Source organism: Notolepis coatsorum, assembly GCF_963971535.1.
Source record: "Notolepis coatsorum genome assembly, chromosome: 10".
Lineage (NCBI taxonomy): Eukaryota > Metazoa > Chordata > Actinopteri > Aulopiformes > Paralepididae > Notolepis > Notolepis coatsorum.
The window spans coordinates 98,123,373-98,147,767 of record NC_140174.1 but is presented as its reverse complement, the minus strand read 5'-3'; the positions used below and the strand labels follow the sequence as shown (position 1 = coordinate 98,147,767).

The 24,395-nt window shown below is 42.7% G+C and overlaps 3 protein-coding genes across 4 annotated transcripts in view; 1 reads left to right on the top strand and 2 right to left on the bottom strand.

The window, feature by feature from the left end:
• The window catches only part of LOC311236152 (tuftelin-interacting protein 11-like), a 74,211-nt gene extending 64,851 nt beyond the window's left edge, over positions 1 to 9,360 (bottom strand). The window contains exon 1 of the mRNA XM_084323776.1: positions 9,229 to 9,360. The gene's annotated coding sequence lies outside the window, so the exon portion shown is untranslated. The remainder of the gene's footprint in view (positions 1 to 9,228) is intronic.
• Positions 9,361 to 9,417: 57 nt separating this feature from the next.
• srrd (SRR1 domain containing) lies at positions 9,418 to 22,072 on the top strand. Of its 2 annotated transcripts, XM_084323777.1 has the most exons (6): positions 9,421 to 9,663; positions 9,798 to 9,838; positions 9,999 to 10,216; positions 14,704 to 14,802; positions 14,896 to 15,047; positions 21,517 to 22,072. In XM_084323777.1, exons 1-6 carry the CDS (start codon positions 9,521 to 9,523, stop codon positions 21,773 to 21,775), a joined length of 912 nt encoding a protein of 303 aa, XP_084179903.1. In that variant the 5' UTR covers positions 9,421 to 9,520; the 3' UTR covers positions 21,776 to 22,072. The 2 variants fall into 2 exon arrangements, with proteins under 2 accessions (XP_084179904.1, XP_084179903.1); XM_084323778.1 differs by lacking the exon at positions 14,704 to 14,802 and having other exon boundaries at positions 9,418 to 9,663.
• Positions 22,073 to 22,874: 802 nt separating this feature from the next.
• Positions 22,875 to 24,395, bottom strand: part of LOC311236010 (clustered mitochondria protein homolog) — a 79,110-nt gene continuing 77,589 nt past the window's right edge. The window contains exon 29 of the mRNA XM_084323579.1: positions 22,875 to 23,978. Within this exon, the coding sequence (XP_084179705.1) occupies positions 23,156 to 23,978 (823 nt within the window). The 3' untranslated portion in view covers positions 22,875 to 23,155. The remainder of the gene's footprint in view (positions 23,979 to 24,395) is intronic.

The following is a 24,395-nucleotide window of genomic DNA, read 5'->3' as shown; positions in this document are numbered from 1 at the left end:
TAACACGAACCTAAACTAACTTTAGTTAAACTAACTTTGAGCGTCGATGTTGCAGAAGCATAAAGGCAGAATGTCTGCAACACCGTTGCTTTTTCGATGTTGTGTTGCAGTTGCTTTGAAGTTTCTGTAGCATGCAGAGGCCTTTAGTGCCTTGGCAGCAGAAAGGTTGAGAACCCCTGGTGTAGTGTATCTTGTAGACCAGGCCCATTGCCAAGTTGCTGTACTCTGTCGTCTACTTTAAGCCAGCAGGGGTGAGGTGGGTTTTAGGAGTAAAGCCAAGCAGTAGTCTGATTTGTTTGATTACATTGGTTGCCATTTTGTCACAGGAAAGATTTGCCTCTAGGGATGGAACCCAGCTGCGTGAATACTTTGGGCAACCAACATGTCCTTCCGCGTTTCTCTGATTGGCCAGCGATCGGCCAGCCCTCTACGCTCGTTTTCCCCCTACGCCGGTAACGCGTGCATGCGCATTTTCTTTTTGACGGCACTCAAACGCCAAGCGAGGCTAATCGCGAAACAACATATTTATCAAAACAACTACCAGATTCACTCAGAACGTTATTTCGCGTGACAACACAGCCCAGCTGTCAGAAACTGTACATTGTAACGTTATATAACATAACGTTATATAATGTTATTTCGCGTTTTATTCATAACGTTATTTCGCGTGACAACACAGCCCAGCTGTCAGAAAATGTACATTGAGGGGGTTTGAATCACTGTTTACACTCCCCACTTACTGTACCATGTTCTACATATAGAATAGGGCTGCAACTAATGACTAATTTGGTAGTCGACTAATCTGCCGATTATTTTTTCGATTAGTCGACTAATCGAAAACCAATGTAAACAACAACAACAACAAAAAAACATTTTTTTTTTTTTTTAAATTACCTATCTTTGTGAAAGTGGCTTCTCAGCTCTGGTCCAGCTGAAGACAGAGCAGAGGAACAGATTGGACATTGAGCATGACCTCAGAGTTGCTTGTCTACCATCATCCCAGACTTTGAGACTCTTGTCAGGACCAAACAACAACATCATAACATGATGATGATCCCATAGCAAATTAAAATAATGACTCATGAAACATTTGAATTTGGATCTTTAAGCCACTTTAAATGAAAATGTATTTGATGAACAATACAGCAATCACTCATAACAAGATAAATAAATTAAATAATACAAATTAAAGTGGAAGTGTACTTTAAATAACTTTTGTTTGCTGTGTGTGAGAGGAGTCTGTGTGTGTGTGTGTCTTACTCTGATCGCTGTGTGAGTGAGAGGAGTGTGTGTACTGTGTAATTTGTGTGTGTGTCTTACTCTGATCGCTGTGTGAGTGAGAGGTGTGTACTGTGTAATTTGTGTATGTGTGTGTGTCTTACTCTGATTGCTGTGTGTGAGTGAGAGGAGTGTGAATGTGTGTGTGTCTTACTCTGATCGCTGTGTGTGAGAGAGAGGAGTGTGAATGTGTGTGTGTCTTACTCTGATCGCTGTGTGTGAGTGAGAGGAGTGTGTATGTGTGTGTGTCTTACTCTGATCGCTGTGTGTGAGTGAGAGGAGTGTGTATGTGTGTGCCTTACTCTGATCGCTGTGTGTGAGTGAGAGGAGTGCGTGTGTAATGTATTGTGTGTCTAGTCTGATCATCATCTCCTGCAGGGGAACAATGTTTTCAATGTCCAAAATTTGCTATGGGGTCATCATGTTATGATGTTGTCTGGAACCCTGAGAAGCCACTCTCACAAAGATAGGTAGTGCAAAAAAAAATAAAAAATATTTGTTTTCTTTTTTTTAATGACTAATCGACGCAACAATTTCTCGTCGACGATTTTTTATAATCGACGTCGTCGATTATGTCGACTAATTGTTGCAGCCCTAATATAGAACCTCATCTCATGCACCGGTTTGAATCAAAGCCCTATCGAACGTACTCAAGCTCTACTGTCTTTAACTATAAATGTTTACACTCCCCACTTACTGTACCATGTTCTACATATAGAACCTCATCTCATGCACCGGTTTGAATCAAAGCCCTATCGAACGCGTTATATAATGTTATTTCGCGTTTTATTCATAACGTTATTTCGCGTGACAACACAGCCCAGCTGTCAGAAACTGTACATTGAGGGGGTTTGAATCACTGTACATTGAGGGGGTTTGAATCACTGTTTACACTCCCCACTTACTGTACCATGTTCTACATATAGAACCTCATCTCATGCACCGGTTTGAATCAAAGCCCTATCGAACGTACTCAAGCTCTACTGTCTTTAACTATAAATGTTTACACTCCCCACTTACTTTACCATGTTCTACATATAGAACCTCATCTCATGCACCGGTTTGAATCAAAGCCCTATCGAACGTACTCAAGCTCTACTGTCTTTAACTATAAATGTTTACACTCCCCACTTACTGTAGAACATGGTACATGAGTATATAGTATATAGCAGGGGTAGGCAACCCTAGGCACGCGTGCCTGCATAGGCGGGGGCATTTTCATAGGCACATTGGGCAGCATATTTTTTATTTTTTTGCTTTGAACTACTATAGTGAAATATTTTGCACTGTTGTCGCATTTATCTTGTTGAAATCCTCCCACAGGTTCTTTTTACTACCACATATTTAATTGAGACCCTTTATTTGTTTATTATTTCAATTTAGCTGGAAATACATTGCTACATCATTCAATAACATTTGCAGAGCCTTATAACAAAAACATTATTACGGTCACCATTGTGACCAGTGGGATTAATCAACAAATTTGATTATTTATTTTTCTATTTCATTGAACATTGCACATGTTAAAAGCCATTTTTTTACTCAAAATGTGAGTATTACCAAGTCAACTTGTGTTCTTAAAACAATGACAATAAACATAGTTTTATTAGGTTGAAATAATGTGGTTGTGTACTTATTTTCTGTTAACTTATTATGGCTTGAAAACTGAAAACCTTAATGCACAGTTCTGAACTCAATATTTTTAAGTTCTGGTAACTTTTTTTTTTTTTTTTTTTACAGTGTAGTCTTATGATCAATCAAAACTTATTTACACAATATACCTCACATTCACCCTCCATTCACATCCTGGTGTTCTCCTGGTGTTCTCCATTAGGCCTGTAGGTGGAGCTATGACAGCACACGTACAGTACACACACCGATGGTGTGTGATGTGTCCAAAAATGAATGGGCAAATGTGAGTGAAATGGTCGCACTGTATGCAGCTGTTTGTCTGCATTGCACCCCCCCCCCCCCAACTCAGATTTAGGGTTGATACAACCATCATAATAATATTGTTAATAATAACAATAACAATAATGATGTAATCATGTAAAAATTATCATTAAAAAGACCTGATTATGAGAAAAAATATGTACGATGCATGGAATATTGTTGAGGCACACTAGTTACAACTATATTTCAAACAGGCACTCCATCTCCATGTCAAAAAGGTTGCTGACCCCTGGTATATAGGGATGTTGCACTTGAGCACCACAGGTTTCACAACGCAATTATTGTTATTATTATTTACAAGACTGGGCATTTATTTAAAAAACATACATACCCTAACCACATAACAGATATTTAAAAGGTAATTAACAGGCATGTTCTGCAACATATATCCACTCTTGAACAATGAAAAACTCCTTTTTCTTCTATTTACAAATAAGAGCAGCTCTGAAGGCTCACGTGTCCCATGGGATGTTGCACTTGAGCACCACAGGTTTCACAACGCAATTATTGTTATTATTATTTACAAGACTGGGCATTTATTTAAAAAACATTGCTAATATGGGCTAATATGGCGTGTTCTGTGATGCAATTAACCAGGGGGATTATCGCGTGTATTAACCTGGGGGAGCCTCATGTGGGGGTAAACGAGCGTAGAGCGCTGGACTTAGGCCTGCCGCGATAAGCAATAAATCGATTAATTGCCGCGATAATTAAAATGAATGCAATGATTTTGACGGGCGCGATTAATTGCTATTTGCGCGTTTGTTTTAATGAGGCGGACCCAGTGCCCCTTGTCAGTCACTGTCCGTGTTGGGAGGCGGGCCGCTGGCTTTACTACAGAGCACAGCACAGGAGCTCCGTGGGGCTAACGTTACCCCTCATTGTGTCTATTCTACTAGCATTAACGTTACTCATACAAACAGAGTAAACACAGTTTTCAATCAATCAATCAATAACAACATTAACGAGACCCTCGTTGTGTCTATTCTGCTAACGCTACCTCTCATTGTGTCTATTCTACAAGCGTTAACGTTAGCTAGGCTGTCTATGCTAACGTTAACGTTAGCATTAGGCTAACAAGCTGTAACGTTACCAGTCGCGTCTATTAGGGTGCATCAAAATACACATTTCCAGCGTATTGATTTGTATGGGTGCTAAAAGTGTTACCATCCATGTAAAAACAATACATGCAAAATATTTTTGCAATACGAGGTGATTTAGATGTGCAACGGTACATCAGTACATGCTGTCCTCTCCCAACATGGCCTGCTGTTAGTGTCTGTGTGTGTCTGTGTGTGTGTGTGTGTGAGTTGCAACATTGTTTCATCTCGCACCTGGTCCTGCAATTTTTGGGGGGGATGGGCGGGATGGGCCTATAAATAGCTTTACCTGTGTGGCTCTGCATCACAGTTTACTCAATACCCCCAACTCCACCATCACCCACCACATGATCCAGCTCTCCAACTATATCTCCAGCTATCCAGTTCTCACAAGATGGCGTCGCCGCCCTTAGGCTCCCGCCAGAGCAGCCGCAGCCTGGTCTTTGGTCTGGGCCCCAGCATAACCAATGCAGATGCCATCATCACTGGTGCCAAACTGCCAAGTGGTCGCCAGATCTTGCGGTGCATGTTGTACAACTGCGACACGCAACTGCATGCCAAGCGGCCAGGTTTGACCGGAGCCTTGTCACGGTTCCATGCGGCTAAGGACGTTTTGGAGCAGGTGCAGCCATTTTATGGAAAGGCCAATATTCCAATGGTGAGTGATCGTCGAGCATGCGTCAAGATAGTAGCGCTTGTCGATGCTAGCAACAAGCTGCGGCAAATTCCAAAGGCCAGGCGCTCCAGTGAGGCTACAGCTCGACTGGTGGACGCAATGGAGCACAAGCTGGATGCCACATTCCCGCTGTGGTCTCCAAATGCAGAGGAGCTGATCTGTGATCCAGAGGACATTGCTTTCCTGGCCAGCATGAAGGGCGACAGAGTGGCCATATTTGGAGCATTGGATGCCAATCTGCAATCCAAGTTGAAGCGGCGACAGGAGCGTGAAGCAGCGCAGCAGGCATGCTTTACCAAGGAGCAGCAGGAGATGACTGCGAGGTCCAGCATGGCGGTGGTGTTGGAAAGCGAAAGTGATGAAGACAGCAATGCAGATGAAACAGCTGCTCCACCGGCTGAGAACACACCCACCCGTGAGCGTAAGAAGACTGGCACCACAGCCTTCATTCCATCAGACATTCTCAGCCGGCCGAGTCTTGTGTCACTGGCTACACGGTTGAAGATCACACCAATGCAGCAGGCTGCCTTCACGCGCGGTCTGATCGAGGAATCCGGTGGCAATTCGGCAATGGCCTCCACATCCTACGCAACAGCAGACCGAGCGCGCCGCCACGTGTTGCAGGCCATCAGTGAGGACCAGCAAGAACAGTGGACACCACCTCCCATGTGCACCTTGCACTGGGACAGCAAGTTGACGCCAATGCTCAACAATGTGCGCCAGTTGGAGGAGCGTCTGACAGTGGTGATCGGAGACGCGGAGCGGCTCAAACTGCTTGGTGTGCCAGCATGCATGAAGGGGACTGATGAGGCATGTGGAACGATCATTGCCCGGCTGACATGCAAGCTGCTGCAGGACTGGTGCTGCACCGATCAGGTTGTCAACATGGCATTTGACACCACCGCGTCAAACACTGGCCATCTCACGGCAGCCTGCATTGCCATCCAGCTCTCACTGGGTCGACCACTGCTCTGGTCCGGGTGCCGGCACCACATCGGCGAGGTGCTCCTCAGCCACATCTTCACTGACCTCAAGGTGGAGACGTCACGCTCGCCAGAGGTTACATTGTTTACACGTCTGCGCGACAACTGGAACCTGTTGCCACACAAGGACAGCGGCCCATTGGCCCGCTACATTCCTGGCGATGCCGAAACACCGTTCCTGGGCAAGTTGCGTGCTGAACTAATTGTGTGCGCTGCAGGAGTGCTCGACTACAAGCGAGGCGACTATCGCGAGTTCGTGCAGCTATGTCTTGTGTATCTGAGTGCAGACAGTGCAGAGCACACTCCAGTTAACTTCCAACGACCGGGAGCACTGCACAAGGCGCGGTGGATGGCTAAGCTGCTCTACACTCTCAAGCTGGCCTTGATGGAGCAGCACATTGCCTTGCTTCCTCAGGGGACCATCACTACGCAGCAGCAGGTGCTGAAGATTCGGGCGTTTGCCAACTTCATCACGCACATCTACGCAACGTGGTGGTTGACCTGCGACACGGCCGTAGATGCGGCATGGAATGACCTTACACTCTACCACAACCTGTACGCATACAAGTCTGTTGACGAGGGCATCGCAGCATCAGCGATTAAGGCGCTGAAGCGGCACCTATGGTACCTGTCAGGCGAGATGCTGCCCCTGGCACTCTTCAGCACCAAGGTGCCAGTTGGCGAGCGGCGCCCACTTGCAGATGCTATATTGGAGCACAAGCCGGCTGATATATCCATGCAAGCCCCACAGCTCCGCTTTGGCACTGGCTTCGGCAAGCCAAAGTTTCCAACCCTCTCGCCGACCACCAGCTTGGCTGACCTCGCCAACCCAGACTGCTGGTTCGGCATGCACCTGCTGCACATCGATCCCGCGTTTCTTTCACTGGATGTAGAGGATTGGGTTACCAGTACAGCATTTCAGATGGGTGCAGTGAATGTACGTGCCATCAATGTTGTGAATGACTGTGCCGAGCGTGGCGTCAAACTGACGTCAGACTTTGTGGCAGCAGCCAGGAGCGAGGAGCACCTGCAGAATGTGCTACAGGCAGTTGAGCATGACCGCTCAACACAGCCAAATCTTCGCTGCTGCAAGCGCAAGCTGGACCAGGTCTAGGACTCTAGGATGCTTGAGATGTTTGAAAGACTATTTCAATGTTGTTATCAAACATTTTGTTCTTAAATGTTAGGGTTAATAAATGTTGTTCTCAAAAACTATTTCTTGCCGTTTTTGAAATTGCCTTGTCATGTTATCTAGTAAAACGCCCAAAAAGGCCAATTTTCATATATTTCACATGCTGTGTGGTACCTCTAAATCTCAACGAATCTTTCCCAAACTTTGCACAAATCATTTTTATGTTTGTCCGAACAGAATGCAACCCCACACAGATTGATATGTTGAGATTACATTTTTGCATTGCAATTTGATGCACCCTAGCGTCTATTTGCTAACGTTAGCATTAGGTAATAACCGGTTTAAAATGGATGGTGATTACCTCACGTTGTGTCTATTCTACTAGCATTAACGTTACTCATACAAACAATCAATAGCGAGTTATATTGATCACGCTATGTACGATAGCCATGCTAAAACGCTAGCACAACATTAGCACCTAACCTAACAACAAGCCTTAACAAGTCAGCGATCTTTTTGCGAGACTAAACTCTCCGCTCGGTGGCAAATTGTGTTGATGTCGGTTTTGTTTAATCAATAAATGAGGCAGAATACACAGTGACTGTATCCTTTGTTTATTGCACTTGTGCCTGCTGCAAACATAATGATTATGAAATCCTAGAGACGCGTCTCTATTCTGACCAATCAGTGGTCTGCAGTGTTTCACGTGACTTTTCTGGTACCCAAAGTACCTGATAATCACAACAATACTTGCGGTCCGGTCGGTGGGCTTCAAAATAAAAGTCTAAAACACAGGAAAAGACGGAGCGGTGGGCTTCAAAATAAAAGTTTTGGGAAATAAATTTCTCAAACAAAAATTCTCTAACCGGTCGCAATAATATCGCTTATCGCGATATTTTCGGGGGCAATTAATCGCCCAGCAAAATGTGTTATCATGGCAGGCCTAGCGCTGGTATTCACGAAGGAGAGCGCTGGCCAACGCTGGCCAATCAGAGAAACGCGGAAGGACATGTTGGTTGCCCAAAGTATTCACGCAACCCGCGTATGTGATTTCATCTTTCCTTGTGACAATATTGTCACCCACTCACTGTAACAGTCTGTTACTAACAGAGAAGCCGTTGGCCTTGCTGAGTTTGTTATTTGATCCAAAGAGAATGGACTCTGTTTTACACAGGTGTAATGATAGGGATTATAAACATTGCACTTTACAAACTATCGACTGAATATTGCAACTTGCGATATTGTAATACTAATAATAAAGGCGACAAAGTCATTCCAACTCTGTATGGTACTTCGCGCCCAATTGACAAGGATTTGTTTTCTGGTCTATGGCATTTTCACCCAACCTCGTCCATGCGGTTGAGGTAAAGGTTGGATATGTAGCAGTACTGTCTATCTGTATGTCATGTATGTCATATGTCCTGATTAATTGAAAATGGGGGACCTGATGTAAACAAGACGAAAGTCTTTCTCTGGTCTTAACAATTGTGTGTATTGAGCTGTACTGTATTGTACGCATTCTGCAATCTGTTAATAAAGTTTTCAATCAATCAATCAATCAATCAATCAAACCAGCTAAACAAAAACTAAGGGGGGAAACATAGCCCCTTTCGTGACTGTGATGCACCGAGTATCACAGTCACGAAAGGGGCTAGGGGAAACTGTACATTGGAATATCGACGAAACCTTACTTGGTCCAAAGAATAGGGTCTCGTGTATTATTGGGTTAGGACATTTACTGTACATTGGAGGGGGTTGGGTTAGGACTTTTACAGGGGCCAGTTTCGAATGCGAGTTAGAGTTTAATTTAAAGCACAAGTGATGTGAGTTACAGAGTTTGTGGACAAATATCTGCTACTGACATAACGGAAACAGTCACCGTACAACCGAGACCTACAAATTGCTCACTAACTCGAAGACAGAGAACGCGAGCTAGATATGTTCACACTGACACACATGAGGTACAATAGATTCGCTAGCAAAACGTAGGTAAACCGCTAGCGTTAACTGTTAACATTAGCTAACGTGATTACCGGTAGTTTACCACTACTGTACATTACTGAGCCCCATCGACTAGCTAGCAAATAAAGGGTAAACACAACTCACCTGAAATATATTGTTCCACGTAGCCAAACGAACACTTATATAATAATATGTATATTATTGCAACAATAAAAGACTAAAGCCCTTATTAGTCAACATCGCAAGACACACGAAAACACAGAATAACTTCCGGTTGTCAGCATGTGCCACCGGAATTGGAACTATGTGTTACGTTCAAAACAGTCCCACGTGTTACTAAATTGCAGCGGTCCTACCAGTTTCAGTTATGGTTGGATACTCAGTAAACGTTTATGCGAATATGGGAAATTTCATCTAGACGTACAGGAGGTAATAGATGTCATCGGACATGGGTGAAGAGTGGCAGGTGGCTGGTCGTCGAAAGGGGGCGGCACGGAGAGCAAGGTACACTCAGGTGGCCTCAGCCTGCCAGGATCCGGTGGATAAAAAGAAAAGCCTTCAGCGGATCAGAGAAACCATGTAAGCACACCTTTAAGTCTGGGAATGGTATCACGCTTGTCTTAAAGCTTAGAGCTATCGTTTCACTATAAACGGTATGTTGAAGAAGCCATTATAACAGAGATACTTGCATTGATTGTGGCATTCCTCTGCAGGTCTGAACTGAGATGTGATGACTTTTGCCAAAAGTGGAAAGGTGAACTGAACCAATTTTTGAGCTATTATCAACCCAACCTCTGTTTCTCAGAGCCTTATATCAACCCCCTCCCTCACACCTGCTGAAATCTATGGCTTTTGTCCAGGTTGAATGGATTTTAGGCAGTAGTTTAGTAACCCTGTGACACTCTTTTCTTCAGAATTGCTCCTGGAGGCAAAGTCATCAGCCCTTTCAAAATCCACAGGCAAGGGAGAGACCCCGGCCGCTGAGATCTCCGTCAGCCAGAAGGACAATGACAGAGAGGACGGAATCAATCTAGAGCCAGGGTGTGTGTGTTATGGTCTGGGCCCCTTCTCCTCCTGTGTCTCAGGCCGCTACCAGCTCGCCATGCTGTTACTGCTGCTCGACACACTACAGGTCAGAGAATAGATTGATTGAAGACTTTATTAACAGACTGCAGAATGGGTACAATACAGTACGGCTCAATACAAAACAACGGCTAAGAGGATGCAGACCAGAAAAAGACTTTCGTCTTGTTTACATCGGGGTCCCCCATTTTCAATTCATCAGGACATTTATGACATACAAGACATACAGATATACAGAACTGTGTAGTAAAAAGAGATCATAAAAATATATACATCCGAAGGGGAAGAAACTGGGGGGGGGGGATTTGGACATTTACAGGGGCCAGTTTCTAGGTGCTCTTTGAGAGCGGTTTTGAAGGAGGGTAGGGATTCACATTCCTTCGGATTGTGAAACGTGTTTAGTCCCTTGTTTGAGCTGAATCTGGGTTGAACATGATTTGTGGAACTGAATGAATGAATGAATGAATGAATGAATGAATGAATGAATGAATGAATGAATGAAAAACTTTATTTAACAGATTGCAGAATGGGTACAATACAGTACGGCTCAATACATACAATTGTTAAGGGGATGCAGACCTGAGAAAGACGTTTGTCTTATTTCCATCAGGGTCCCCCATTTTCAATTCATATAGACATTTATGACATACACAACATACATGACATTTATGGCATAGGGACATATAGGTATTTAGTACTGATACATTTGTGACATAGGCGGTATTCAAATATACAGTACTGTTACCCCTAGATCCTGACAGAGTATATACATATGATGGGGAGGGGACTGTACATTAGGAGGGGGTGGGTGGGTGGGAGGGAAATATACATACGGCGGGGAGGGAATATATACATGCGGTGGGGAGGAGACTGTCTATTAGGAGGTGGTGGGGGTTTTGGGCATTTACGGTGGCCAGTTTCGAATTGCAGCCTCCCGTAGGTGCTCTTTAAGAGCGGTTTAGAATGTGGGCAGGGATTCACATTCCTTTACAGCTTTGGGTAGGGCGTTCCACATTGTTGTGGCATAATTGCGAAACGTGTTTAGTCCCTTGTTTGAGCCGAATCTGGGTTTAACATGATTTGTTGAGCTTCCTCTGGTGTAGTGGTTGTGGTATTCACTGACCTTTGGGAAGTATTTTGACATGTACATGGGCACCCCGGTCGTATAGTGTATCTTGTAGACCAGGCCCATTGCAAGTTGCTGTACTCTGTCGTCTACTCTAAGCCATCCTAGGTTGGCAAAGTGGGCAGGGGTGAGGTGGGTTCTGGGGTTCAGGTCAAGTAGTAGTCTGACCAGTTTGTTTTGTGATGTTTGTAATTTTGTTTTAAGCGCCTTTGAGGTGCTTTGGTACCATGAGGTGCAAGCATAGTCGTAGTACCCCTGAATGAGTGTTCCTGTTAGAGTCTTCAAGGTATTCTTGTTTACCAGAGAGGAGATCCGGTACAAGAATCTTGTTCGTTGGTTGACTTTTTTGATTAAATTGGTTGCCATTTTGTCATAGGAAAGATTAGCCTCTAGGATGGAACCGAGGTAGGTAATTTCATCTTTCCTTGTGACAATAATGTCACCCACTGTAACTGAGAAGCCGTCGGTCTTGCTGAGTTTGCTATTTGATCCAAAGAGAATGGACTCTGTTTTACCCAGGTGTAATGATGATAGTTTGTTATCAGCAAGCCAGGTGCAGATTCTGCCGAGTTCAGAGCTGAGGGCTTTTTCAACCTGTAACTTGTCCCTGTCAGAGACGCGTCTATACTTTCCGTAGCCGCAGGTGATTATCATCATTATGGTCAATGGGCTGTGGCATTGCATCATATAGGCTGGCAATGAGAATACTATGAATTTTTTGTACCTAACTTGTATTGCTGACTGTATTCTATTATATTCTGTTCGCAGACGACTCAGCCCTGCTGGTCTCTGACGCGTCTATACTTTTGCATTTCTGCAGACCCCTCTCTGATTGGTTGAGCCCATTTCTGCAGACCCCTCTCTGATTGATTGAGCGATAATGATGATAATCACCTGCTATTTGATTATAATCACCTGTTTTGTCGAACAAGATGTCTGCTCCTGTATTGAGCTGTACTGTATTGTACCCATTCTGCAATCTGTTAACGTTTTCAATCAATCAATGATTTGGAATGCACCAATACTTGTATCAGGCTGGGATAGTAAGTGGCTAAAACAGGGTACTGGTATCGGAACGTTTTCCCAATACTAATCCCATACCAAGAGCCACATGTAACATTCCACAAGTCACAGCAAAGCGACTTGATTTTTCTTCATTTCTGGCACATAGAAGCATGTTAGTTTTCACTAATGGAGAAATGATCAGAATCATTTATGTATAATGATCCTAAACTAATGGTCTTAAGTCTGTACAGTAAAAATAATGGATCAGATCTGTATTCTGTATCGGTCAGTACTTAAAGGTAGAATCTGTAATGTCGTCAAACAGTGACCTCTAGGCAAAAGTGCCCCTCTTGGTATTGCGCTTTGTTTACGTTTTTAGTTTTTGTCTGATGTGTGGGTGGAAAGTAACTAATTACAATTACTGTCTTATTGTAATTGAGTAGGTTTTTTGTGTAATTAGTAGGAGTCGTTTTCAAAACCAGTCATTTTACTTTTAAAATAAAATGTTACTTGTAATTAGTTACATTTTAGATAGCATTTGTTATAAAGTAAAAAATAAATAAAGCTTTCCATAAGCTTTGCACCAGTCAATTAGCAATGAGGAGGAGAACAAGCTGGTGCTAAATCAGTGTATACAAATATGTTACGAGCCGGAGATCAAAGGGGCAGAGCTGAATCCTACTGAATTTATATCAACTCAGATGAAGTTGAATATGTATTCTAAGAAATTACGTGATTCCATGGCCAGCTACGTCATAGAGAATCAAGGCACCACTTCAGCTTCAGTAGGTAGGCTTAGGTTACTCAAATAATTATATGTGCTAACATTACAGTAGCTAAAAAGCTGTCATCCATCTCAGCGATGGTTTACGTTACCTGGTTGTCTCGCTAGCTCACTGAACTATAATAATGAGCTTGTTTGCTAATCTACCAGATAGTAAGCTTGTAACTTTATTAATTAACAGGGCTTGGCACTAAAACATTTTACCCCTCGGATCAAATAACATGAATTTCAGTCAAATCGAAAAAAAATAGACTGTAAACCTGGTCTATTTCAGGATGCCCAACAGATTCTATTGATGTTTCCACTATAAGGCAAGGAGGAGCCAAGACAAACGTTTTTCGTAACTTGATAGAAGTTCATAACGCTGTTGCAGATTCATCCCACACTCTCTGTGGCACGGCGCCACCTCCTTTTCATGTGGGCTTTTTACTAGTCGATCTCGTTATTCTGTTTTCAACAAGCATTTATACTTTTAACACACTTGCAATTAACTTAATTACATCTGCAATCTTATGTAGGCTATTATTTGGAATTAATTTGCATACAGCAAGCGTACTACAGGCACACACCCAGGCCTCAAGCAGTCACGTACTGTATTCACAAGAGCGTTCAGTTTGTCATAAATAATAGTAGTCTATAATCTACTGCTCATTCCAGAGTTGGCTTTCCTCAGCATCTCCAAATGTTGGACATGCCTGTGGGTTAATTATAATCATCCACTCCATGAATGTTGACATTTTCTGTCATCAAAATTAAAATAGTTTTACGGGACGGCACAGAAGCTACCATTGATGCCTTCCTACATGCTGAATCTTGCTTTACTTTGTTCGTGCACTTTAATATGTTTAATTTGCTCCCAGCCATCCATAAAACAAGTAGTGCAGTAACCTTTACAGTAAATTAGTTACTTAGTTTTACATTTAATTTAAGTAGATTTTCACACCAGTAATTGTACTTTCACTTAAAGGTGCATTATGTCGTTTTGTCATAATCAGAGAGTCATAAAAGTGAATATCTTTCTCAGAGGAAACACTATTTGAAACTAGAAAGCTACCTGAAAAGTTACTATTTCATTACTGTTGTTTAGAAAGGCAGGGCCCGCAATTTTGTTAACAGACATATTGTGGCTTGTTTTTTTTCCATTTATGATAACACAAGATAGAACAATTCTATGAATTACTGTAAATGTTTTTTGCAGGCTCTGCAAACAAATACCCCTCCTCCGAAACTGCATAATGCACCTTTTAAGTAAAATGTAATCAAAGTAACAGTACTTTTACTTGAGTAGGATGTTTTTGTACTTTTTCCACCTCTTGATTTCAGTGGGTGTAGGGGAGGGGTTTCAACTGCTGGCCACGCCTCTGCCATGAGAGGTCTGGGGAAATTCACAGTATAAAAAGTTACTAAACTCCAATCCACACGTCAGACCGAAACAAAAACAAAAAAAGCTAAACAAAGCCCAATACCAAGTGGGGCTCTTTTGCCTAGAGGCCACTGTTGGACAGCATCACAGATTAGGACTCAGAATTGGTATCGGAAGGGTGAAAATGGCATTGGTGCATCCCTACATACACACTCTGAACCGTGCTATGAGCACTGTGCTGCACTGTCCTCCTCCTAGATCCCCCTGAAGGACTGCTGTGTATACGACCCTGTGTTCTCCTCAGGAGAGGGAGAGCTGTTGAAAGAGCTGGGTCTCACTGTACTCACTGAGAATGAGGTAAGTCTGAGTGTTCACCTTGTTGCAGCTAAACAAGGAAGAAACTGTTTATCCATCTTGAACATGGGGTTCTTTTTCCCATCTGCTCCTCAGGAAGGGAAGCGGCTAATGACCCGGCCCACTCTCTTCTACATGATGCATTGTGGGAAGGCCCTTTACAATAACCTACTGTGGAAGAACTGGAGTAGAGAAACACTGCCTCTGTTTACCATCATAGGAAACAGCTTCTCTGGCATACAGGACAGGTGTGTACAAGACGTCTGTTTATGTTTATGTTTATTTAGTATCCTGACTTTTAATGATTGTATTCCTTCAGGATAGGACTCTTGTGTTATTTGTTTGTAGTGTAGATGAAGAGAAGTCACTGGAATGGAATATCCCCATGAGTTAAAGGAACACGCCAACATTTGGGGAAATTAGCTTATCGTCTTCTCCAGAGAGAGACGAGAAGATAGGGTAACACTTTATAATAACACTCAGTTATAAGACCTTTATAAGGTATTTGTAGATAATGAACTAATCATGAACAAACCATTTATATACATTCGTAAATTATTATTAAATCATTTATAACTATTTGTATAACATTTACAAATTAGTTCTACATTATTTATAACTCATTATCAACATTGTTTGTACTTGATTTGTTCATCATTAAATAATGTTGTTTAATGTGTAGTAGTAACACATTTGTAGATGCTTTTACAACAACAAATGATTTGTTAAGACATTCATAAAACATCTATAAATCATTTACAGATGCTATTGTGTGCCCTAATCTAAAGTGAAGCCTATTCATCATTAACAAATGTCTAATACAGTTAATTATTTGTTAACTTTTTCATCATCTGTTACAAATGTTGTGGACAGTTTAGGACTATAGATAAATGCAGGGGGGGGGGGAACTGTACATTGGAATACCGACGAAACCTTACTTGGTCCCAAGAAGAGGGTCTTGTGTATTTTTGGGTTAGGACATTTACTGTACATTGGAGGGGGTTGGGTTAGGACATTTACAGGGGCCAGTTTCGAATTGCAGTCTCCCGTAGGTGCTCTTTGAGAGTGGTTTTGAAAGTGGGTAGTGATTCACATTCCTTTACAGCTTTGGGTAGGGCGTTCCACATTGATGTGGCATAATTGCGAAACGTGTTTAGTCCCTTGTGTAGGAGCCATTATGATGGTGGCATATTATTTTATTATTTGTAATATTATTATTGGACACCTGGTGGCGGGTTTTAGATTTGACAGCACTGGTTAGGTATTTAGAGGGTCACAGGTGCAGTAATCAGCAAGGACACAGGTAGTGAGGAGCACACCGTTCTTACCAGAAGCTCAGCAGCTCGGCAGCCAGAAGCAGAAAGAAATACCAAATAAATATAGAATACCATATAATTCCTACAGAACCCACACTGGCAATAATTGAATGTACTACTGCAACTTCAGCAATAAACACCCCTAAACCTGGAATCACGACTGGACATCCATCATTGCTGTGTCTACTGCGTAAGATCACTCCCTACCATACCTGTGAAGTAACGGGCAAGAGAAAACAGGACATTGGAAAGGAAAAATTGCTGTTACACCTTGTTTGAGCCGAATCTGGGTTTAACATGATTTGTGGAGCTCCCTCTGGTGTTGTGGTCGTGGTATTCACTGACCTTTGGGAAGTATTTTGACATGTACATGGGTACCTTAGTCGTGTAGTGTATCTTGTAGACCAGGCCCATTGCAAGTTGCTGTACTCTTGTCTACTCTAAGCCATACTAGGTAGTCAAAGTGGGCAGGGGTGAGGTCAAGTAGTAGTCTGACCAGTTTGTTTTGTGATGTTTGTAATCTTGTTTTTAGCGCCTTTGAGGTGTTTTGGTACCATGAGGTGCAAGCATAGTCGTAGTACCCTTGAATGAGTGCTCCTGCCAGAGTCTTCAGGGTATTCTTGTTTACCAGAGAGGAGATCCGGTACAAGAATCTAGTTCGTTGGTTGACTTAGGTATGTAATTTCATCTTTCCTTGTGACAATATTGTGGGCTGTCTTAAATCCTTCGAAGCTTCGTTCTATGGGCATGGGATTCTTATATCAAAATCAACTCTGCCTCTCTTTGTTAATTACAACAAGCAATGCTGTTTGTTATTTAAGATGAGGTCGGACTCGGCACTGACAGATTTGTGTTCATTGTGCTGCTTTTATAAAGCCTCAAATGACGGCTTACAATATTTCATGAAAGCAAAGTGTTTCGTTTGTCTAAGATTTAAAACGGTTTAAACTTTACAGCACTAGGCGGTCAGGTGGCGTAGCGGAGATTGCGCTCATCACCAATGCAAGAGGCTGCGGTCTCGACTCCCGGAGTCAGCATTGCTTGAGGCTTGGGCTGATCGTCATACTAACTCGTTTGGCTGGGTTAGGGGGAGGGCAAGTCATGGGTGGGAAACTGGCGTTGTGGACAGCGACGCCTACAGGTCAGGTCTGGGCGCTTGCTCAGCGGAGGCAGGAATTGATGAAGGCAGCGTGATCTCCCACGCGTTACACTTCACCAATGAGAGTCCTCGCTGCCAGGTGAAAAAAGAGTCACTGGCTGTCGCCGCACGTGTCGGAGGAAGCGTGCGGATGACTTCAGGGTTCCCTTGTACCGACCGGTAGGAGAACATGCACACAACAACCAGGTAGGGGAGGGGGGGAATTGGCACAACGACCAAATTGGGACGGGGAGAAAAACAGAGAAAAATCGGAGAAAGCGAGGATTAAAAAAATAAATAAAAATTTAAAACTTTACAGCACTGACAAAGTTTAACAAAGTGCTGTACAAGTCCCACAACATAAAAAAAAAAAACCAGGAAGGGGGTTAGGGGGTTGGGAATTGGCATAACGACTAACAGTGGGATGGGAGAAAAATCGGAAAAAAGGAGGGGGGAAAAGATTTTTAAAAAGGTAGGATTGCATCCAGCTCACTGATAGACTATCAAAACCCAATTTCTTTTAGCTTGTCAATCAGAATGGAGTGATTGACAGTGTCAAAGGCCTTTTGTAGGTCCAGCATGACCATGCCGCAGTATTTGCCCGCGTCCACCTCTTGTTTGATGTGGTCGTTCAAATAGAGAAGGCATGTGTCACAGTGGAGTGGGATGTTCTGAAGCCAGATTGGAATTCGTAGATTCGATTTTTTTCCACTAGGTACTTTTCGACCTGTTAGTAGAAAATTGTTTCCATGACTTTCGAGATGGAGGTAAGAATAGAAACAGGGCGGTAGTTGCTTGGGTCTAATTTGCTGCCCTTTTTGTGCAGGGGGGTCACTCTCGCAATTTTGAAGTCCTTGGGGACGTGTCCCTGTTTTATGGAGAGGTTTATTATGTGTGTGATGACTAGAGATGTTCCGATACCATTTTTTCCTTTCCGATCCGATTCCGATACCTAAGCTTTGGGTATCGGCCGATACCGATACTGATCCGATACCAGTGCATACATTACATTTTTTTTCTTTTTAATTATATAAATTATACAGCTACCGTTTTATATATACTGTTTTTTAGTAATAACTAGAAAGTAATGGGATTTATTCAACAACAGGTGATTGTATAGATTTGTATTAGTATCATTAATCAATGAGTTGGGCTGCAGCACTGCAGATATACCCTACTCCAATGATCCACACGGACATTATTAGTTGCTGCACTTGCTACCAGAAGGCTCCGGTTCAGTTAGTAGTAGAGGCTCTGTTGTGATTTTTGCACAATAAATATTCAACATTCTCTTTTGAGACTCCGCCTCAGACTCTTATCATTTGGCACTAAAAGCTAAACATTGTCACCGATATGGCTGTCCGCAACATGTCATTAATTGTGTATGCGAGGTGGTTCAGTGACGACGCTAACGTGAGCTAGGTTAGCTAGCATGAGCTACCGGCAGATGGAAAGACTAACGTTACTGGTGAAAATGTGATTTACGTTGGAATACTCCTTTGCCAACTTGCTGTACTTTGCTTGCAGGTCTGCAGCCATTATTGCTGGATTATGAATAGCCCCAACTTTAGCCAAGGTAACGTTATGGCTAAACCTTTAACGTTAGTTAACGCTAGCTTTCGGTTAGCTGTTCAATGCTAATAACACCACCAAGCGAACCCATCTGAGCTCCCCGTCAACACCGCTCTGTCGGGAGGATGGCATTTAAGAAAGTATCTGCTGTTAAAATGACAAACAGCATTGACACTTTAATTCACGGTCGGTTAAACACACGTTTGTTTTATAATGCTCACTCAACAGAGGGTACTCGCCGATACCGATACCAGCATTTTAGGCAGTATCTGCGGCATTTCCGATACTGGTATCGGTATCGGAACAACTCTAGTGATGACTGGGGTGATGGCGGCTGCTGAGTCTCTGAGGAATTTGGAGGGGATGTTGTCATGGCCAGTTGCCTTGTTAGGTTGGAGGGCGCTCAGTTTTTTGAGTACCTCATCTGTTGTTACCATTTCCAGTTTGAAGTCGTCTTTGCGGACCCCTAGGTTTTTGTAGTATGCTACTATGTATTCTACCCCATAATGCCCTGAGTGGGAGGGTAGTTTATTAACCAGTGTTGTGGCTATGTTTGTAAAGAATATGTTTAGGTATTTGGCCACATCCAGTTTGTCTGTGATGAGCGTGTTTTCTGTCTTTATGTTTGTAAATCTGGTTTTTAGTTTTTTGCTGCAGCCTAGTTGGTTGTTGAGTAATTTCCAAAGTTTGCAGGGTTTGTTTTTGTTTTCCTCAGTTTTGTCATTGATGAAATTCTTTTTTGCGGTTTTGATCATGGTGTTTGTCATTTCTTAGTCTGCTTCTTTGAATTTTTTGTTCAACCACGTGGGCTTGGAGTTCACTGTTTGAGCTTTTGGTAAGCTTTGTCTGACTTTTATGAAGTTCAGAGCATTTTTTGTCTCTGGTTTTCATAGCGGTCAGTATTTCAGTGTGCATCAATGGCTCAGCGGGATTTTTAACCCTGGTGGTTCTTAGGGGTGCCACGTTGTTAAGTATTGTTGTGAATTTGGTTTTGAATCAAAGCCATGTTTCTTCAACCAGTGTACCACTGAGCTCATCTGACCAGTCCATGCTCTCCAGTTCTTGGTTAAAGGCCTCTCTAGAGTAGGTTTTGAGGTCCCTAGATGTGACTGTTTTGTGACAGCCGGCCTTTTGTTTTAGCTTTTTGCGGGTACAGAAAATCATATAATGATCACTTAAACCCGCATGCTATCACCCCTTTGTTGGAGATCATGGACTTGTCAGAGGTCAGAATGAGGTCAATGGTGGTTTGTGTTGAATCACATACCCTTGTGGGTTGGGTGATTAGCTGGCTGAAACCGTGCAGATCACAAAACCTACTGAAGGCCTTGAAGACGGGTGCTGCTTTACATAGCATATCCGTGTTCCAGTCCCCAATAAGAATCTTTTCTACACCCATGAATGAATGAAAACTTTATTTAACAGATTGCAGAATGGGTACAATACAGTACGGCTCAATACATACAATTGTTAAGGGGATGCAGACCAGAGAAAGATCTTTGTCTTGTTTACATCAGGGTCCCCCATTTTCAATTCAAGTGTGTCATAGAAGCCACTCTGTTCTGGCGGTCTATAGATTGTGCCTACTAGTACTGATTTCGCCCTAATTTCCCAAAATGTAGGCGTGTTCCTTTAATGACACGCAGGCCCTGGTATTACTTGTTAACACAGGTTTATTGACATAAATCATTGAGCATAGTGGATACTCTCTCCTCCAAGTTGAATACCCAAGTGCCAAGATCCTCTCTTTCCCTGGCATAATATTACCTCTGTTATCAATCACCCCCTCCCACGAGAGCCAGCCTTTAGTTATCTCCCATGAGCAGTCTCTTTTCTGGCGCCTAAAGTTCGACACAACCTCTGTCCTCCTAGATTCGTTCCCTCTGCGAGAGACATCTGGATACCTATTTAGTCTAGCTAACTAAAATGTTGACACTTAGCATAATATCAGGTCAAAAGTAAGAATAGACTGTTCTTTTCATATTAACACATTCTCAGTCCAATACAGGTCCAACTTAGACATATATAATTGTCTTAATGGTTTTATCTTCTAAGAACACGCTACCCAAATCCTACAATCCCCATTAGTCATTGCCTTAGTTAGAAACAACTATTCTTCCTTGGGTCCACACAAAAGACAAAATAAAATGTAACCATCACATGATGTACATTCACACAGTTACAATTATCAATAAAAACAATTGAAATTAAATACACAGAAAATAAAAAGTGACATTCTCTCACCAGAATAACATTTGAACATACTTAAGCACCACAAGTATAGCCATCACCTCAGAGAATATCACTTCATATATTAGTCAAAACTGATTTCTTTCTGAATAATTGCTGTTCCTTAAACTTATTCTACTTGTAATATATACAAATATTTGACTAAATACAGTGGTAATCTGTTCCAGTTTGACATAGTTCTACATGACAGTTTTCTTTAAACCATTGGTTTTAGGTTAAGGGTAATGTGAAGAGTTTTGTAAAAGCATGGCTCGTGTCATAACAATGTCTTATCATTTGTGTGTGTTATCTGTGTATACAAGTATGCAGGTTCTCTTAAGGCACAAATGTTTCTCATGTATTGGATCAGGCTGTATGTCAGTCTGTAGGGGCATTTTGTGTTTGAACATACAAGAGCAAGAGACAAACCCTTTGACGTTTGTTTTTCTGTGCTTCTGCCAGGATGGTTGAGAGAGAGTTCCAGCGGGACTACAGCTACATCGCTCAGGCTCGGGGCGTGTGCGAGGAGAAACCTTTACTCTGTCCACCTCGTCTGCTGGACATCTTCAATGACACGGCCGTCATCACCTTCCCTCCCGGCAACCTCGGCAAACTCCCACAGTCCACCTGGGCAGAGCCACCCGAACCGCAATACCACTGCCCCGATCTGGAGATCATACTGAGCGGAGCGCCGGAGTGGAGACAGGAGGAGAAAGACTAAAAGTGCCGTACAATACCCGTCTTTTAAAAAAATAAAATAAAAAATGTATACCGTACTGTTGCTGTTTTGGAACAGTTTTTCTTTCATGTTGAGGACTGTTTCTTCAGAGGATCCATTGTGCAGAATGTGTCTGAGAGGGGCCCTCACTGGGGAGGGATGAGGCCCTGTACTGTTGAGCACCTTGTTCCCAGCGGACTGAATGAAGGACTACTGTTCCTTTTCGGACAGCATGTCCGGCCTGGATGTGTCGTCAAATACGTTTTGTATTGGATCTGTAAAATACCCTTAGATGTACTTGAAAAATTGGGCCTTTATATAGGGGGGGGGGGTCAAGCTCAGAGACGGAATTTCTCGGCAACCCAAAAATTGCATGTGTGTTCCTGTGTGTGTCGCCCATCGCATGTGTGTGTCACTGCATGACTACATTGTCAATGTATGCAATGAATGAATAAAGACTTCTTCAAATTCCAGTTTAATCTTAATCTAAAAATGTTATCTGAAAGTCTGCCCCTTGAAGTACATTGTTTGATTTAAAATCCATTGTGGTGTACAGATGAGAGCATGGCACAAAGGGGTTGGGGTTTGATTCCTGCAAAATGTTTTCTCTCATGGCACTGTAACATGCTGTGTATAAGTGATCCACCAAATGGCACGTGTTATTAGATCAGATTCAAATGTATTGTCATCATAAAGCATAAGTACAGTACAACGAAAATAAGTTGGCATCTAACCAGAGTGCAAATGTAAAAGTAAAGTGCAATAGTAATATGCAGTGATTAAATGTAAACAAGTGATTAAATGGAATATTTATAATGAAGCTGAGTAATATGCTTATCTGTATGTACAGTATTATGTACACTAATAAGAGTAGATATGGGATATATACAGATATAGTATATACAGTGTGTATAAGCAGGAATATATGCAGATATAAATATATATACAGTATTATCCTACATGGCTGTCATACAGTTTTATATGGGTAGGTTGAGGTAGGTACTTACAGATGAATTCATATGCTGTATTTACAGAACAGATGTATTTATTTATGGTAAAATCTAAAATACCAGCAATGAAGACCAAGAAGATCATATTTGAGTCAGTAAAGTTTATTGTTGAAAAAAAAAGTAGCTCTTACAGTGCAGCCCTGTCCCAACATCAGTAATAATCTCCGACACCCATCCATACGGAAAAGTAACAAGTAACACAAGGAATCCGTTCACTCTCTGCCACTCTCTCGCTCTCTGATCCAAATCCTTTAGTCTTAAAACTTTCTTTACTTCCAACTCAGTCCACGTTGGAAATAATAAAGTTTAAGCCTGTAGCAGTGACTTGGGGGGGGGGGGGGTTAGTAACCTCACTCTACAACACTGTATATCTTCACTCTTCAGCTGCTCCATTAGTTGTGACGCTCTCCTCCATTACTCCATTTGCCATGACGTCTCCCTCCAATTTGACCAGCCCGGCTTTCAGAAGGACAACGTCCGCCGTGGGTTCTTCACTCTCGATGTCCAGGCTTCCGTTCACGCTGCCGTTGACCTCGCCCGAGCCGGACTTCACCTCACGGGCCGCTTCCCCTGATTCCACCCCTCCGTTCTGCGTCACACGCTCCTCTTCGTCTCTGGCTCCGGCTGCCTCTCCGTTCACCTGCCCTGTGAGCTCTTCAGCCTCTGAGACGGGTCTGTCCGTATTCTCCCTGTCTCCTGTTTCTACTGCTGTGTTCTCCCCTGGGTTCTGTTCAGCAGGCTCCTCTATGTGACCGTTAGTTGTTGCGACTCCGGTGGAGAGCTCCACCATGGCCTCTTCCTTCTCAGTCACTGAGGGGGCAGCTTCATCAGTTACTTTGGTCGGCTCCCCATCAGTTACTTTAGTCGCCTCTTCATCAGTTACTTTGGTCGGCTCCCCATCAGTTACTTTGGTCGGCTCCCCATCAGTTACTTTGGTTGGCTCCCCATCAGTTACTTTGGTCGCCTCTTCATCAGTTACTTTGGTCGGCTCCCCATCAGTTACTTTGGCCGGCTCCCCATCAGTTACTTTGGCCGGCTCCCCATCAGTCACTTTGGTTGGCTCCCCATCAGTTACTTTGGCCGGCTCCCCATCAGTTACTTTGGTCGCCTCTTCATTAGTTAGCTCTTTGGTCAGCTCTTCTAATGCTGCTGCTTTCTGTTCCAGCAGTTTCTGTTTGAACTCCTGGAGCTTGTCACTAAGAACCACAGCACGACACCACAGTTAGTTCTATAGCTAACATGAGCACAGAAACAGTTAGTTCTATAGCTAATATGAACACAGAAACAGTTAGTTCCATAGCTAATATGAACACAGAAACAGTTAGTTCCATAGCTAATATGAACAGAAACAATCAGTTATATAGCTAATATGAACAGAAACAGTTAGTTCTATAGCTAATATGAACAGACACAGTTAGTTCTATAGCTAATATGAACAGAAACAGTTAGTTCTATAGCTAATATGAACAGAAACAGTTAGTTCTATAGCTAATATGAACAGAAACGGTTAGTTCTATAGCCAATATGAACAGAAACAATCAGTTATATAGCTAATATGAACAGAAACAGTTAGTTCCATAGCTAATATGAACACAGAAACAGTTAGTTCTATA

Bases quoted from the DNA above. Each gene is read 5' to 3' on its own strand.
- srrd (XM_084323777.1), top strand. From the start codon at position 9,521: ATGTCATCGGACATGGGTGAAGAGTGGCAGGTGGCTGGTCGTCGAAAG. The intron at 9,664-9,797 runs GTAAGCACACCT...ATTCCTCTGCAG, and splicing joins CAGCGGATCAGAGAAACCAT to GTCTGAACTGAGATGTGATG. The intron at 15,048-21,516 runs GTGTGTACAAGA...TGCTTCTGCCAG, and splicing joins TTCTCTGGCATACAGGACAG to GATGGTTGAGAGAGAGTTCC.